Source organism: Microchirus variegatus, assembly GCF_963457635.1.
Source record: "Microchirus variegatus genome assembly, chromosome: 3".
NCBI classification, from domain to species: Eukaryota; Metazoa; Chordata; class Actinopteri; order Pleuronectiformes; family Soleidae; genus Microchirus; species Microchirus variegatus.
In genome coordinates, this window is record NC_139804.1 from 17243670 (window position 1) to 17261478 (window position 17809).

The following is a 17809-nucleotide window of genomic DNA, read 5'->3' on the forward strand; positions in this document are numbered from 1 at the left end:
CTCGCACTACTCTGCTCAACTACACTGTTTGTTGCTGTTGTTTTCCATTAGGGGTAGTACCTGGTGTTTTTATAGTACCTGTTCTGGCTAGCTGACACTAAAATGTGACATCAACAGACTGTCAGCCAGTGATTGGTCAGAGGGTGTCGTCACTGGAAGAGTCATGTATACGACGCCTAATACAAGAATCAACCCCATGTTACAGCGAGCTTACATGGCTGCTGTCCGCAAAAACAATCAGCTTTGAGGGGGAGGGTTGGCCTACCGAAGTCATGGTGGACTTCCGTGTGGGATGGCGCATTAAAGGCAGGTGGGAGAAACCTTTTTCTTCCATGTCAAATAAGGCTTTTGAGGAAAGGGACCGGGTTGCCTCCTCCTGGCAAAATGCCAGCAGCCGCTGTTTTGAGGACGATTTAGCTCTGTGTAGACGTTTTCCCAATTAAATAGACGTGGTGGTCTCTGCGGGGACTTCTGGCCATGTAATGCCCAGCTTTGCAGCCGCTCTCTTGCAAACTTTGTGCAGGTCCGCACTGGCAGTCAGGTTTGGGGAGCTGCTGCGTGTGTCACTTTGCAGCTAGTTTAGGGAAAAGGGTTCGACATCTTGTTCGTCATAACCAGAACCAAGGCTCACAGACTCGTCTCCTGTGTCGAAGTTACATTCCCCGATGTCATCTTGCCCCATAGGCAGGTTGCTGGGAACGTGATCATCAGGGTCAGCAGCGTCAAGTTGATCACCCCAGCAGGCTCCCGTGGGGATGGTGTTCCCCTGGGTGCTCTCCATTAATTCCAGTGGTGGGAACAGATGTCATGTCTTCCTGCCAGTCAGGAGGTGGCACAAAATTCTGGGTCTCTACAGAAGAAGGATAAGAAGAGTAAGAGTATCCCATGCATACCAAAAGCTGAGGTGACATTTCACATTATTTTTATATGCCATCCTTTATTTCCGAAATCTATTTACATTGCACTTATTTCCTTTTACCTTTTATCCATCGCAAACTTTCCCGCCTTCCTCAAATGTATAAAATAAATATAGTAAATATATCACAACATTTGTGATATATTTCAAGACTGTTTTGAATGGTCTCTGTTTTCATGCAGGATTTTTATGCACAAATCGAAAACGTGCATAAAACAGGCTGATGAAAACCTACCTTATAAAACCATAGTAAAAACAAGTTAGGCAATATAATCTTCATGGAATGAGCTTTTATATAGTGACAGTGAATAGTCACAGTCAAAACTTTCTTTCTGAGTCTTTTTTTTTTTCTCTCTCATCCTCCCTTCACCAAACAGTGTTTTCTCCAGCCTCCTCTCCACCTGTTTCACTACACCTTTCTTCAAATTTGTGTGAGCACCCTCTAATTCCCATCTCTCCATCTGCTCATCCACCATTGTTTCCCATCCATTCCTCCTTCAATCAATTATCTAAGCTACACTCATGTCATCCTCCTCCGCCTCTACTGGTCCTTCACTCTCATGTCTTGTTGCTGTCCTTTCTCTTTTTTAATCACTCTCCTCTTTCTCATTCTCCGCCTCCAGTCTGTCTCCAGGTTCCGTTTCCCAGGAAGCTCTTTTTTTGGGCTTTAAACAAAGGTTGGCATGAGCACACACACACACACACACACACACAGTCATCCACATACAAGTAGAGGAACAGCACTATGAGGTGTTGCTCATTAGCATAGCTTATGAATGCCCTGGTTCCTCACATCAAGGGGTCCTTTCACTTCCTGCTAGTTATTAGCGAGTCACTCAGCTTGTGGCAAGAAGAAACATAAAAACACATGCACAAATATTGAAAACAGACAACAGGAAACTGAAGTTAACACTCACACAGAGATAACACCAGGAGGCTTTTTCTTACTTGACTTCATGTGCAAAATCCTGTCAAACACCCCCCAAAAAACCATCCCACTTTGTCCCTCTACTGTTGTCATCCATGGGGTGTTTACATGTTTTAGTTTTGTTTGTTCCATTCATCCATTTTCTACCGCTTTCTCCTCCACAACAGGGTCGCGGGGGGTGCTGTGCCTATCTCAGCTGACAGGCGGGGTACACCATATGCCCACATATAGAGACAAACAACCACTGAACCATTCACTCTCACACCTATGGTCTATTTAAAGTTTCCCATTTTAACTATCCATCCACCCATTATCTACCGCTTTATCCTCCACCAGAGGGTCGCGAGGGGTGCTGTGCCTATCTCAGCTGACGTTGGACGATAGGCGGGGTACACCCTGGACAGTTCGACAGTCCATTGCAGGGACACATATAGACAATCAACCATTCACTCACTCTCTAACACCTACGGTCAATTTAGAGTGACCAATTCACCTAATCCCCAAATCTGCATGTTTTTCGACTGTGGGAGGAAACCGGAGAAAACTAATGCACACATGGGGAGAACATGCAAACTCCATGCAGAAAGGCCCTTGTTCCAACTGGAGCTCAAACCCGGGTCTTCTTGTTGCAACCACTACACCAACTGTGTGGCAGTTTTGTTTATTGTTCTTTGTAATTAATTTGACAATACAATATTTCCCTGTTGAGAGGACATTAATTATTGTGTTAGATCAACTAAAAGCAGACTCACAATTGTCTGACTTAAATTGTTCTAATTTGAACTTCTCAAAGTTGGACTATTTCATGTCAAAGTTCTACTGGACCCATATATATTTGTATATTGTGTGTATATTTTTATCGACTTTATAACCGTATTTAGGCTGGACAGTCCTGGATTTTAAATATCCTGTCCAGCACAGTCTCCAGCCATCTGTCCTCCTTTTTGGAATTGCACAGGAAGCAGCATAAATCCCAAAACCCTAAGAACTATGGTCTATCGATCAAATATGTCTACTATATCATTGGTTAAAAAAACATAAACAAGGCTTCACTACAGGCTGGCTACACATGGCAAAGCAGTGCTACTGCAGAAAAAACTTCTTTTTAATTTTGAATGATCAAAAGAGTGTGGCTTTATCAGCAACAGTAGGAAGGTCGACTTTCATGTGCTTCTCACTATTTGTCGCTGAAGTTGATATAAGTACTCAATGAAAAAGCACCATTGAAATACATGTTTCCACAGATAAACATAAAAACAACAGATGTACCAAAGATACCTCTTCCATAATGTTGTGTGTGTTTTTTTTCGAGCTTGTACATCTACCAGATGTTTCTTGGCAACAAAAAACTCCTGGATGCTGCCAGGAAATCTTGCTGATAGACACTCAACTATGCATATACTTGATATGATGCAGCTTTATTTTTTGCAGTCCAGTAATAATCTGCTTTCTGGCAGTTTGTTCTTTTGCCAGTGTATGGCTATGAGTGCAATAAGTTAAGACTTTAAAGAGGTATTGTTCTCGGATCTCGGTTGTCAAACGAAAACATACTTCACGTGCCAGTGTTATCATGGAAAAAATTGTATTGTACATTTCCTACCAAAGTAGAAAAACTCCCTTTCTGTTATCAATGCATGGTAACATAGGCTTTCTCAATCCCAGTCCGAGGGACCCAATGATTCATCACACGATTCAAGTGTTCAGCTCGTCATCAAGCTCCAAGGACCAGGATTGAGAAACCCTGAGCTCACACACACCGGCACTCACACTGAGAGCAATACATCATTTTGTTCTTACAGCCATGATTGTCAATGTGTATTTGAAGGGGAAATGAGATCCCAATCAGATGTGGACACAAGAGGCTCATCCAGGATGTATTTAAATGGCAGGTGTGAACAGTCGAACTGTCCCCATAAGATCAGATCACTGAGAACAGAGTGACACAATGTTGGATTTCAGCCTCATAATCTCTCCAAGATTATTTTGATGGTGCCCCCCTCCCCTTGAATGACACAACAAACAAAGTGACAAAGAGGATGTCATGGCAGAGTTAAAGAGAGTGATAGAAAAACAGACTGAAGAAGGGAGAATATTGGTTCCTCTAGCAAGAGAGATGCTTGACTGAGGGCGACCTGGTCCTGTTACTGTTGAACTAGTAAGTAAGCTTGTCATCGTTTGAGCTTGCTGTGCGTCAGGCCGTGTCATTGAACTCATCTCGCCACACACACACACACACCTTTGTGCAGCATTCGTAATGAGCACACTCATAGACATAAGGCCTTCCCCAGCTCCAACTAAACCACCACTACCAAATGCCTGACCGAATTTGAGTCCTAACCCTAAAACCAAGTCTTAACCCTCAAATAAGTACCTTTTAAAGGGCGACAGTATGTGAGGATCAACCCGTCCTCAGTGCCTAGTTTATGAGTTTTTGGTCCTCACAAAGCCATACAAGAACACACACACACACATACACATGCACAGCTCCATTATTTAGCCTCATGTAGCTCGAGTCAGAGGTCGTGGCAGAGGTGTTGGTCCATCATGTCAGTGTCCAGGAGAGCATGTGGTGGTTGTGTCCACAGGAACACTCTCTGTAGACTTTGAATACTCTGCTGAACTCTTGTCACTCACTTGTACCCCGCTACACAAGAGTTCAATAGTACACTTGAAGATACAGTGTAACAGCTGCAGACTGACAGACGTATGAATCGAGGAAAATGAGAGGAAAGTTTGGATTCTGGGCAAATTGGAGGTTCAGTCTGAAGTTGCACTCAGAGGTGAAGAGGAGTTGGACAAGTACACGCAGACAGGTGCTTCATCTAGACAGTTGTGAGTGTCAGCATGACAGGAAAGATGGTTAAAAATGAATGGATCAGCCTTCCACCATTTCAAAACCTTCCTTCGATTGCTTACTTTTTCATCCATGCTTTCCTTCTTTCTCTCTTCATTTCCTTTTTTCCAGTTTTATTTCCCTTCTTCATTCTGTCTTTCTTCCTGCCTCTGTTGCTACATGTGTTTGTCTTTCCCTCAACCTCTTCTTTATCTTTTCCCTCTCATACTTCCTATCACTGTATTTTTTCTTTCCCTTTTTGTTTTTCACCCATTTTTACCATCTTTCTCGTCAAAACCTGGAGGTGTTTTTCTTCATCCCTCTGTGCCCTCTTTCAAACTCCATCTTAATCCTTTCCTTTTCCTACTCATCATTTTCCTGCCATGCATTATTTCTTTTCTACTCTTCTGTCTTCATTTTCTTCAACTTGGTTTGGGGAAGCTATTGACATCTCCATCCATCCATTGGACTTCCATTTTCTCCTCTATCCATTCTTTTCCCTCTCTCTTTCTCCACCCTCACAGGCATCTATTGACTGAATCCTCCTCTCCATTGTTCTCTGTCTCCATCCCTCCCTCCCATGCTCTCACAACTGATGGTTTTCCCATCATACAAGGCTGACAAGAGGAGTCACACCTCCTTCTCTTCATCCATCTTTCATTTCCTCTTTCTCTTTCTACAGTGTGTGTGTGTGTGTGTGTGTGTGTGTGTGCGGTCCCCTTGCACTGGGAGTGACTGCAGCCAATCCCATTAGCCAGATGAGCAGGTCTCCAATGAAGGGGAAAGCACCCCCCCCCCCCTTTCTTCCTCTCTCCGTCTGCTCCCTCTGTTCATCTGTCACTCTCCAGGGTGTGTGTGGGTGTGTGTGTACATGTGTGTGTGTGCATGGGTAGTTGGCTTATGTTGTTTTTCCTTGCAGTTTTCAGGCTGCGTTTGAAGGCTATTGCGGGATATTCCATCTTTTCATGTACGTGTTTACAAAATATTTGTGTTTTTACTAGTAATCCAAAGAGCAGATACAGTCACAGTGGAGGGTTGGCTTCCCACTGGCTTCTCTACTTTATAAAAAAAAAGCACCCATAATGTAGTTGTAAAGCTTTATTTTTTTTCACTTGAAGCTCTTCACCTAACGGTGGATTTCATGGCTCTGTAACTTTTACCAGTCAAGGTCAGATTCCCAGCTGGGTTTTCTGAGCTGAGAATATATGCAGTCATGATGGAGATAAAAGACTTTGATAAAAGATGTAGATAAATAGACTTGAAAGCATATCACATTTTGCGTGTGGGTTTTAGACATACTGTAAATAAAAATATGGACCTCTATGGAGTCCTCTGGTTTGCTTGCTGAGGAGAATTTCAGCAGGGGTGACGTCACTGGTTGCACAAAGAAGTTTGTTTATGGGAAAATGAGTCTACTTTTCACTTAATTTATGACGTCAGTAAATATTTTACAGAGGAGTCAAGAGAACCTGATGTCAATTTGGTGGATATTCTTTTTAATTTGGGGCCAACTGGTGATAACGTGCCTAGTATTTTAGCCTCACAGCAAGAGGGTTCATGGGTTTGAATCCCAGTTCTGCCAAGGTTTGCATGTTCTTCCTTTGTGGGTTCTCTCTGTCGGTACGTCCTGCTTCCTTCCACAGTCCAAAAACATCCCAATTGCTGGTTTGGTTAATTGGAATGAATGGCCATATCCATTCATTCCATTATGTTGGCTGTATGTTGGCGATGGATTAACAGCCTGTCCAGGGTGAACCCCATGAAACTGCCTTTTTGCCTGTTTCAGCTGGGATGTAGCTCCAACAGCTTCCCCCATGACCCTCATAGACCCTGTTCTCTCCACTACCATTGCCATCGGTCACCCAACCAAGCAAGACACCACACAGTCAAGCGTTAAAATGATGTATGTGAGGGCAGCATGTGTTGTATGTTTTTTGTTTGTCCACCAAGATTAGGGTCTCTATGACCTAACAAACCTTTGTTGTGTTATTTTAAAAAAAGCCTTGAGCTTAATGATGAACTCATTCAATTTGAATTGCCTAAGGTCAAATGTTACAGTGGCCTTGCAAAACCTACCAGAGCTTTTGAATACTAAATTAAATTTAACAAGCACGTTACATGACTCCACATTATCTCTCCAACCTCCTCCATGTGCACCATCCCTCCCGGAACCTGCTGACCTAGGTCTCCTCTCCATTCCCATACCTGCAGGCAAAACTTTGGAAACAGGGCTTTCAGTGTCACTGCTCCAACCCTCTGGAACTGACTCCCTCTGGCTATTCGCCAACTCTGGATCTGTTTAAATCATTATTGAAGCGACACTTGTTCCTGCAAGTTTTTGCCACCCGATTCTTTGTTTGTTACTGTTTGCGTTTGATCTGTCTTTTTCAGATTTTCTGACCTTGGGTTTCATGAACAGCGCTTTACAAATCTAAGTTATTATTATTATTATTAGCCACTGTTTGAATTTACAGATGTAAAGTTGGCAGATGTGAAGTTCCTCCCCCTCCATTGACTACAGGGTCATTACCTGTGCTAATGTGTTGATTCAGTCCACAGTGACAGTATCTTTTCATCTCTTTAACCAGCCCCATTAAAAAACATTCAGCTAATGAGCCTTCACTCAGTCCTTGAGTGATTAAGACCTACTTGCTGATCTGTATGGGGCTCTCACCAGGCGACAGGCTTTCTGCATTCGTTTAGCTCAGCTTTGACTCCATTACTGGGGAAAGCCCACACTGACACAGGAAGAGTGGGCTGAGGCCACCCTGTGTGGAAGACTGAAGGGAACTAAAGACAAATTGATGGTGGTGTGAAAAGTAGCAAGAAGGCCTGGGAGATATGCCCAAACTGGGGCTGTCACAGTTATTCCAATACCATTTTGTCACACACCACAGAGTCAAACTCAATATCACAACACTGCAAAAAGTAATTGTAAATAATAATTCTTCTTCACGCCCTGTTTGGAGGATTTGATTCTGATTGTGACGGTCAAATGTAGTTTGGGCGGGTGGCAGTGTTGGCTCGCACAATTTGTTTGTAGAGGGGGGCACAGTTTGTGAAAGTCAGTCTTTCAGGTATGGGTTATATGGGTATGAAAGACTTATAAGTGTTCTTGGTTGGTGCTGCAGCTCTGTAGGGTTTGCTCAAGGGCAGTTTTATGATTTGTTTTGGTGATGGTTAGGACCAGTCTGGTTTTGGTCGTTGATGCAATATATCCTACCATGAATATGTGTTTAAAGCTAAAACCCTTTAAACTGGACTTACTGTTAATAAACAGTTTCTAAAATGTCCTTTTTACTCTGGTACACTTAGGGAAGGGAAGGGAGCCAAACACGACATAGTTGGGGCCAGCTATTTCGGTACTATCCCTAATGGAAACACAAAACAAAAGTCTGACAAAAGTCTGCTGCAGGAAGTACTGAATGATTCAGTGAACACATTTTTAATTAACTGATTCTAATGATTCAGTACACCGAAAATAACTGATTTGCCCGTCTCTAGTTTGTGTGTTTTATATAAAACATCACAGCAGTTTTGTGCAGCCGTTCTATGATGACCCCATCCATATTGAGGATGTACGGTGAAGTAATGGAAATCGACTTGCCTGATACCAAACTGAGCAGTTGAGGCGAGTAGAGCTCGAACTGTAAAATAGAAGTGCCAATTTTGTTTTTGCATAAAATATGCAACTTACACTTACAAAAGTTTAGTCTAGCGTGACAAACCATTGTTTCAGAAACTACAGACTCTTCATTTACGATCATATATGATAGTGTCTTTTTAAACAGGGACCCACTTCTTATGACAAACTATATCACCCACTTGTGACAAGTTGTGTGTATAATATAACATTTCAGACTATTTTTTACTGCTCTTTCTGTGAGTTAATGTACTTCAGACACACCACTGGTTCCACACATTTCAACATTCAAACCATTCAAACTTCAAAACTTCTATCCCTCAATTCAGCTCTTTTACGACCGTCACAGAGTTTTCACAGTTATGGTGGAAATTTCATGGAACTTTTAGCCTATTCCATAATTTTACATTGGTGTGTACTGTGTGGAAGGTTCAGAGCTCGAGTGGATGACATCAACCTCAGGAGTGGAGCGAGGTTGTTCAACTATGTAAATATTTCTCTTCATCTAGCTCTCCATTTCACAACTTTCCCTACTCATACATGATTTGCTACCAGGATGTAGACACATTTGTGAAAGAGCTGAAAAGAATAGCATACTCTTGTCATACTGAAACCTTATAGGACGATGTGTCAGCCTTGTGTCATCTGGGGTTTTGCTGTGGTGGCTGACTGATGTTGCGTAATCTGTCAGTGTGCATTGATTTTCAGGCTAGCTTTACACGACCACGATCTGAACACAAACCGCAAAAGTGGCGTTGCGTTCTCACGTTGCGTTTAGACGAGGGTCTTTGGGTGGAAATCTGCATGCACACGGTGACGCTAAAGTGTGTGAAATTTGATGTAGTATGCATGCCAGGTGGCTAGGTGGCACTGTGAAGCACTGCCATACAATAACATAAGGAGTGCGCGCATGTGTTGAAACTTCCTTCTACTTCTCTCTAGTAGCGCAAAGTAGCCCACAGTTGAAAACCAAAACATTAACTCGGCTTAATTGCTGAAATGACTCCTGGATAACTATCAGAGCAGCTAAGGCAACTTGAATGTCCGACTGATGGATATAATCCGACATGTTTGTTGTTGTTTGGCTGTACTGCACATGGATCTGACGTCAACACGTACAGGAGGATAGCCAGCGTGAGCAATTCATAGCACACTTTTGTGTTTTCAATCCTTTAGACGCGATGGTGGAGCATTTTTTAAGATTTCCACTCTGGAGGGTGGGTTCATTTTGTTTTTAAAATACACAGTCGCTGTCTAAACGAAAAGGCACATCTGATAAAATATTTTGTAGGTTTCACCCGGGAGCGTTGTCATGTAAAGCCAGCCTAATACTGAACTAAATATTGGGGAAACATCCTGGGTGGTTTTGTGTGTACTCTGGCAGTTTTTCTTTAACAGTTTTTGGGCGATAAATCATTGCCCCTGTCTGGCAACACAGATTTTTTTCTCTTTTTTTTTACTGCCCAGTCAGTCACTGTTGTCACTTCTGTGCATGGGTTAGTTCACTGCTGACCTCTAAGTGCAGCTCCAGTCAGATCAGCTTGCGAAGCTGAGATGTCAGATGTTTTCTGTACGGACTTAATTCTCGTTGTTCTTAACTTTAGGTGCTTAAATGTGACTGTTTTAGTGAGTTTATGATTTTATTTTATTTTTATATCCCTGTATTAATGATCATTTACACTGTGCAGTTCATTGGGGTGTGACATGTTTTAAACATCACTCAACCCCCTTTTCCTGTTTAAATACCTGTAAATGGCTAGTGCAAACAGTAACATGCAGTATTTCAGTGCACAAAGTGATTTGATCTCCTACCTTGTGGCTGATGAGTTTTTCTTTTGTGGCGGCAGGGTGTAAAAACACAGACACATCTACCTCTGTCTCTGCTTCCCCCTCATGAGTAAACTGTTATAGTGTTGATTCAGCTGAGAATCATAATACAAACATGCAAATGGCACTTTTCCACTATACAGTTCCAGCTCCAACTCTCATGTGGAGAAAGGGGAAACTCAGGGAAACTGAGTACAGCTGATATTCCCTGCATGATGCTTACAGCAGTATCAATGGCTTTACAAATCCATACTCTGACCATAACGACTCTCACATCAGTTGATATCAGTAATTGTCATGATAAATTAAAGATTGATTTTTGCTCTGAAGTAAAAGTTGAAGAAGGCACTTTTTTTCTGCATTTACTTGTTTTTAAACAACATTTCACACATCTTAGGTTATAAATTCAAATCGATTATACACTGTGTGCTCTATCAAAGTGGCAACCAGTCATATTTGAATTTGCATTTTAAAACCAACATAATTAAAATTTGGCTGGTTCCATGTTGATATTAGGCATTAGCATTTGAATGCTTTAAAATACTTTTAAATGTATATTGCCATAATTACTGTTCGCGCCACACGGTCAAAGGCCAGCACTCTTTGCTCTTGCAACAAGAAGACCCAGGTTTGTGACACGGTCAGAACAAGGGATTTTCTGTATGGAGTTTGCATGTTCTCCCCGTGTGTGTGTGTGTGAGTTTTCTCCAGGATCTCCATTAACATCCCACAGTCCAAAAATATGCAGATTTGGGGATTAGGCAATTTAGAGAGAGAGACTCTAAATTGGCCAGAGGTGTAAGGGGGGGGGGGGTGGGGGGGTGGATGGCTGTTTGTCTCAGCAAATTTTGATTTAGTTGTGCTCTTTCTAAAGTGTTATTTAGTCTTAGGCATATTTTAGTCATCCTAGATGTTTTAGTCAACTAAATATCATCATATTTTAATTTTAACACACTTTTATTTGTCTTTTCATTTCATTTGTCAAATACTTCAGAGTCTGTTTATCCTGCCATCAGTGACTGAAACCAAATCAAGAAAAACAAAAACTCTGTATTCCATCATTGAAAATGGCAAAGGCTGTCAAATGTAGGGGATACAACTGTTCTATTTCAACATGGATAACTGCTAGGCTACAATGCAATAAGGAACTAAAAATCCACTCATCAGAGAGATATAACTAAGCTAAACCAGTGGTTCAGAAACAAATACAACAAAAAAAAGATATCAAAGGAAATCCAGCTCAAAGTCTGTGCAAAAGTCACAAAAACAAAGTGTGACTCCTTAGAAATCAAGTGCTTGGAAAACCTTGCATAGTGCACAGGACATTTGGATAGAATTAAACTTATTCTAGCCTCTCAGTTTTCTCATAGAGCAGATTTAAACACAAAGTGCAGATCACTGTCCACATGTCACATATTTAGTCATATATATTCTGTGCCAGTATACAGTATAGTTTAGTTTAAGGTAGTATTCATTTTCCTTAATTAAAAGACAACAATGCGTGAAGATATTTTGTGTGATATTTTTTCCAAAAAAAATGAACATTAATGGAAGAATTATTTCACTGCTAACACCTGTCCAAATGCTGAACACTTAATTTCTTCTACACGTAAGGTTTATTTGTTTTAATGAATTCCACAATTTTTTAATTATATATTAATATACCCTCTGCACCATGAGGTGAATCCCTGACTGGTCTGTCTCCCTGAACACTGAAGAACAAGATTGATATCATCCATCCATCAAAATAATAGATCACTGCCAAAACCTGATAATTAGAAGTTGGTCCAGTAGGAAGTCAAATTGCTCCAACATGACCTTAGCTGTAAATTGTTGGGTGATGAAAATCACTTTTAATATCCTGATGATTTCCAGTGTTTCACAATGACCTGATTAACATTACAAATTAGAAAAATACGTGCATCATTTTCACCTCACCACACCACCCTCTGAACACAACACTGTTCCAACTTAATATAACTTTAAACTGTTTGGGTTGGAGCACTTCCTGGACTGTGGCCGGTGTTGTCATGTGACAATGGCATTTCCAGATAAAACGATATGAGTCCAGGCACACCTGGATCAATATGGAATTCGATGTGTGTCAATATTTGCAAAAAACACTTTCCACGACGCAAGCAACACTTAATGAACTGAGCAAACAAAAATGAACCATCCATCCATCCATCTCCTAAACTGCTTTATCTTCCACAGGAGGGTCGCGGGGGGTGCTGTGCCAATCTCATAAGACATAGGACTATAGGCAGGGTACACACTGGACAGTTCGCCAGTCCATCACAGGGCCACATATAGAGACAAAAAACCATTCACTCTCACACCACGATATTGCATGATTTTGGACTGTGGGAGGAAGCCGGAGAATCCAGAGAAAACCCCTGCACACACAGGGAGAACATGCAAACTTCATGCAGAAAGTCAGAGGCCCTTGTTCCAACCGGGGCTCAAACAGTGGACCAGAAGTATCTCTGCCCATGGTCAGGATAGTAAACAACAGCACAAAGAACAAATCAGGGAGCGCAAAGGACAAGTGAGGGAGTGATTAACGATTAAAAGAACGATTAATCGATATTTTATTTGCAGTTTCTTTATTTTGAGTTTGTGGTTGATTTTTTGTTTGCTCAATTCATTCAACAATTTCCTAAAAAGTGTCGCTTACTTTGTGAAAAGTTTTGTTGTCACAAATCTGATTCCATTACCCATGAACACTGGTCTATACCTAAAAAAATGGTTTAGCGGTTTAGTTACATTTAAAGGTGAAGTAAGTAGTTTATAGTGACATCTAGAGGAGAGGCTGAAATTTACAACAAAGAACTGCTCTCTGCTCACCCCCTCCCTTCCCTGAGCGCTACGGTATCCTCAGCTGGTCAAATGTCATCCTCGTCGTCTTTCTCCGTGTCAGCAGATGAGGTTCGTGAGGCGAGGTTGTTCTCTCGCGTTTGTCTATACAGGCTCCGGTAGAAACATGGCGGCGTGGCAATGCAGTAGCGGCCCGCGACCATGTTATTTTACATGACTTTTTAAAACACTACGAAAATGAAACAAAGAATATTATACAGCGACTAGACAAATACAAAAGTGGATTTTGGGTCATATAAACCCATAAATACTACACAGTGTCCCTTTAAATAATACAAAAAATACTATTCTCAACTTTGCAGTCCTCAAAAGGGAGCAAAACACGTGCACATTTCATTAACATTGTTTTATTGTACGCATGCCCCTGAGTGTGGATTATCCCCCTTTTTACTCTTTGAAATAAATGTCTTCACTTTTTTTCAAAGATGCCACGAGTATAATGCTATACTGTTCTCTAAATCGCTCCCACACATCAGGGCTGCCGGAGTTCAACCATCATCAAACACAGTAGCTGCATTTTTGGGGCATACTAATAATCTGCCACTAACAGGTGATGACAGTGTTACAACAACCAGCTAATCAAGCAAAGCAGCAACACCTGTAACACATGTTGATTAGCTGATGGTTGCTGATGATCAAGGACACCACCTGAGGCTCACATTCATTTATTCATCCTCCCCTCACTTGCTTTTCCCGTCAATTAAATTCACTTCACAAGTGCTTTGTTGGCAGGACCTCAGGCTGCTGTTGCCAAGATGGTTTTGATTTAATATCTGTTGCTGCATGGGAAAAAAAAAAACAGGGAGAAAACAACAACAACTTGCCTTAAGGCTCGTGTAGAGATTTCACAGCAGGAGCAAAGTGGGGGCAATTGTCCCCGCAGGGCAGATTAAATGTGTGTGCACTCAGTGGCGGTATGAGGACACACAAGCGCTCGACTCTGGTCGGGGGGGTTGAGACACAACTTGAATACATAAATGAACGACCCACGCTACACATTCTTTACCCCTCTGCTGCGAGTCGCAGTGGATCAGAGGGAGCTGTTTCTGAACTGTTAGACCCTCTTGACTCCTCACCGTTCACTCTTCATCACTGTCACCCTCTTGTTTTCTCGCTAACTTCGCTGACTCTCACTGGCTCAGAGGGCAAATGGAAAAACAGGAGCTTTTGGCCACATTATAGATTACAGTTTGACACAGCAGATGTCACTTTACAAAGACAAGTATGTGCTGCAGTCTCTCCCTAAAGCAAAGCAATGTAACTTTTGAAAGGAAAAAACTTGTCTCTGGCATAACTATAGTGTGTTTATAGAGCTCCAGGTGTCACGTGACAGCTGACAGTGTCAAATTCTGTGATCTTTGGCATCTGGACTAATATGATTAAAAGTTGGTCTTTTTTATAATATCTGGGTTTAACTCATACAACATGTGTATGTAATGATCAAGCATGTGTTGAATAAACCTGGTGTAATAGTTCACAGCAAATATTTGTAGACAAATACAGGTTTTACCATTAATTCAGGTTCCTCTCCAGGTGAAAGAGTAAGTCTCATCAAGTGCTTGACAATTACTAATTAGTAATTGGAATCCATGTTGCTAATTGGTAACTTTGCAAGTTATGGAGTCAGAGTAATTTTTACGATACCACTGTAAACATCCAGCCATCCATTGTCTACTGCTTTATCGTCAAAGCTGACGCTCCCCCCTCCCTTCCCCTCTCCTGGCCTTGAGCATTTGCTTTCAATGGAAATGGCAAACACAGGCTGCAGAGCCATGTCCATGCCAGCATCTGTTTTGCATGCTTCTGTTTTTTGGATGTTAAGTTGTGTGAGGCCCTCACCCAGTCAGACTCTGGGTCAGTCAGACTCTGCGTGAGGGGCCAGAATTTTCCTCTTCCTCGCTTTGTTTTTTTTGCTCCTTTTTATTGCCGGCTCTGCCATGATGAACGTCAATAATGACGAAATCATTGGCCTTGATCTTCTAGCCAGTACCTGGCTAGGATGTGGGAGTAGTGCCGTAAAGCACTATGGATTTCTCAAGAGACCAGAGACTTGGCAAGGCGGTAGATGGTCTTGATCTTGCTAAGTTGGTTTTCTGCTAACAGACAGTAGGGGGGAGTAGAGAATTGTAGATTACTTAAAAATACTTAAAAATCCTAAAAACATGCACGGGTCTCCAACATTTGGCAAGGAATTTTCGAAAATCTCAATATGAGAGAGAATATGTGAGCCGAATCACAACCCGTTCAGACGTATTTCACGTCAGCGGCTGTGTCAGATGGAGTCTGTGCTCTGGTCATGCAGGACATATTGAACTATTCAGTGAACAATTATTTTTAATTAACTGATTCTCTTGATTCATCCATCCATTGGTACATCTTCAACCGCTTTATTCTTCACATGAAGGTCGCGGGGGGTGCTGTGCCAATCTCAGCTGACGTAGGGCAATAGGTGGTACACCCTGGACAGATCACAGGGCCACATATAGAGACAAACCATCTCACACAGACGGTCAATTCAGAGTGTCAAACTTCCTAATGATTCAGTGCACCGAAAACAACTGCTTTGCTCATCACTAGTTTGCGTGTTTGTGCCACGTATAACACGATAGCGCTGCAGTTCCGTCTAGCCATGCTATAACAACATTGTAAACGGCATGTCTGATACCAAACCGGGTAGAGTCGAGAACTCCGAAGTTGTTAAGTTTGGGTAAAAATCCTACATCTTTCTAAATGTTTCCTGCATATTCTGAATGTATTCCATTTAAGTGATTGAAAAATAATGATACTGTATGTTCGGTCATTATAGCTGTGCTTAAACAATGGATCTAATGGTGTCCTCAAACTTTTGCACAATACTAGCTTACCCACTCTTATTGTGTCTTCCATCTTAGGGTTGTCCATAATTACATGCTGTGGCGAATCGTGGCAGCGTTGAGTGAACACCTGTCCACCGCCTTCCGCAGCACCATCCACGAGTTTTCTCGGGAGATTGATGGCACCGAGCAGCAGCTGGAGCTGGGCAGACTCTGCCTCACCCAGGCCAACAAACACTTTGGCATGGCCCTGGGAGCCCTGTTTGTCCAGCAGCACTTCTCCTCGCAGAGCAAAGCCAAGGTATGTTTGTATAGATGGATGTCTGGATGGATGGCAATCATTTTGTCTGTAGTGACAAAATACTGTTTATATTAATTTGATGAGTTTGACAGGTATCAAATGAGGATGGATCGAGAATAACAGGAAATTAAATTCCACTTTTTTACATTGTGTAATTAAACAGTATTCTGAACACAGAGTTTGTACAAAGCAGAGTGAATTGTTTCACATACTAACTTCAAATCCAAAGACTATGAGGGAGGGTTTGGTACTATCCAAATGTAATACCACAAAATCTTCTCCTCATTTTCACAGGGCATCTGGAATTACTGTGACTAATTTGAAAAAAACAATTCATAGGACACAGAATGTCACCATAAATAAAAAATAACAATAAGTTACAAAGGCAGCAACAATGCAATTGGTAATATCTCTGGTGTATTATATTATTATAACATTCCCTCATGTAGCATCATAAACTTTGAGTTAATGTCACCTCCCAAATGATATATGAAATATATATGAAATATTATTATTATTATTATCATTATTATTATTATTTTGTTTTTTATTTTTTTTAATGATGGTCATGAAACTGATGTGGTCATTTTTAGATATGGGAAACTTGGGTATGATATTATTACCCAAACCTACATTCTATATGCGTTTGATATGTTGGATGAAACAGAGATTAAAAAAAAAATCTCTTTTTCTTTTCCTCTGGGCACTACACACCACACTTTACTTAACACACAAGACAAGAACATACCTGTAGTTATACATCTGGAAAAAGTGCCTTCACTGGTATAATATTGTGCTTAGAGACACCAGAAATGTACCTTTTGCCTATCATTGTCTGTCAATCAAAAGATGGAACTGATTTGTACACACACCTATTTCTTTTAAAATGTTAAAAATGTTTACATTACCACTGGGCATTTCATACATAATGTTTGCATTACATATTCTTACCCCATACATTAGCATTGTCTTCATGCAAGTAAACAGTCAAAATGCAGCTATCTTGGGGAAAAATAGTTTGTTTTTGTTTCTTTAGCAATAGAACAGAATTTATGTACCATAGTATTGTAAGGGTACATATACTGTATGTACTTAGTGCAGTGGTTCCACCTGAGAAAAAAATTAGCTCTTAAGGTAACTCCATTATCACAAATGTCAGCTACAGACTTCTCACAGGAGGCAGATAATGATAATAATTATATATATTATAATATTACTTTTTTTGTATTTGTTCCATTTACTATGCACTCCAGTCAAAATTCCTCAGCTCCACTCCGATCACGTCCCCTGGTATATACAGTGGCACAATATTTCTGATTTTCCTCCAAGTATGTGTACCACCAATGGAACATGAGCTTCCTCTGGTGATACACCTACCATAGTTTTGAGAACCATGACTGTAGTGTATTAAAGTGTACTTAAACTGGTCCAGTGGGATAAGGTACAGAAATTGAATCTTATTTACAGGTACAAAATTGTCTTTTAAAAAGTCAGACCTCAGCGACAAGCATTTTAGCTCCACAATGGTACTTCTGTTACTGAGAGTGTACCTGCAGTACATGGAAACATGTCATTTGTATTCAGTACGGTGGCCCAGAGGTGTCAGGCAAAACACAAACGCCACAACACAAATACAAACGGCGGTGCTTTATCTAGTTAATGTTATACATC

The 17809-nt window shown here is 41.2% G+C and overlaps 2 protein-coding genes across 3 annotated transcripts in view; both read left to right on the forward strand.

The window, feature by feature from the left end:
* The window catches only part of ecel1 (endothelin converting enzyme-like 1), a gene marked incomplete at its 5' end in the record, with an annotated part of 68394 nt that overhangs the window by 18476 nt on the left and 32109 nt on the right, over positions 1-17809 (forward strand). Inside the window, one exon of the mRNA XM_083886149.1 lies at positions 15916-16138. Within this exon, the coding sequence (XP_083742275.1) occupies positions 15916-16138 (223 nt within the window). The remainder of the gene's footprint in view (positions 1-15915; positions 16139-17809) is intronic.
* LOC310924423 (large neutral amino acids transporter small subunit 4-like) overlaps positions 3371-17809 on the forward strand; it is a 209526-nt gene continuing 195087 nt past the window's right edge. For both annotated transcript variants that reach the window (XM_083886150.1, XM_083886151.1), the window contains exon 1: positions 3371-3375. The gene's annotated coding sequence lies outside the window, so the exon portion shown is untranslated. The remainder of the gene's footprint in view (positions 3376-17809) is intronic.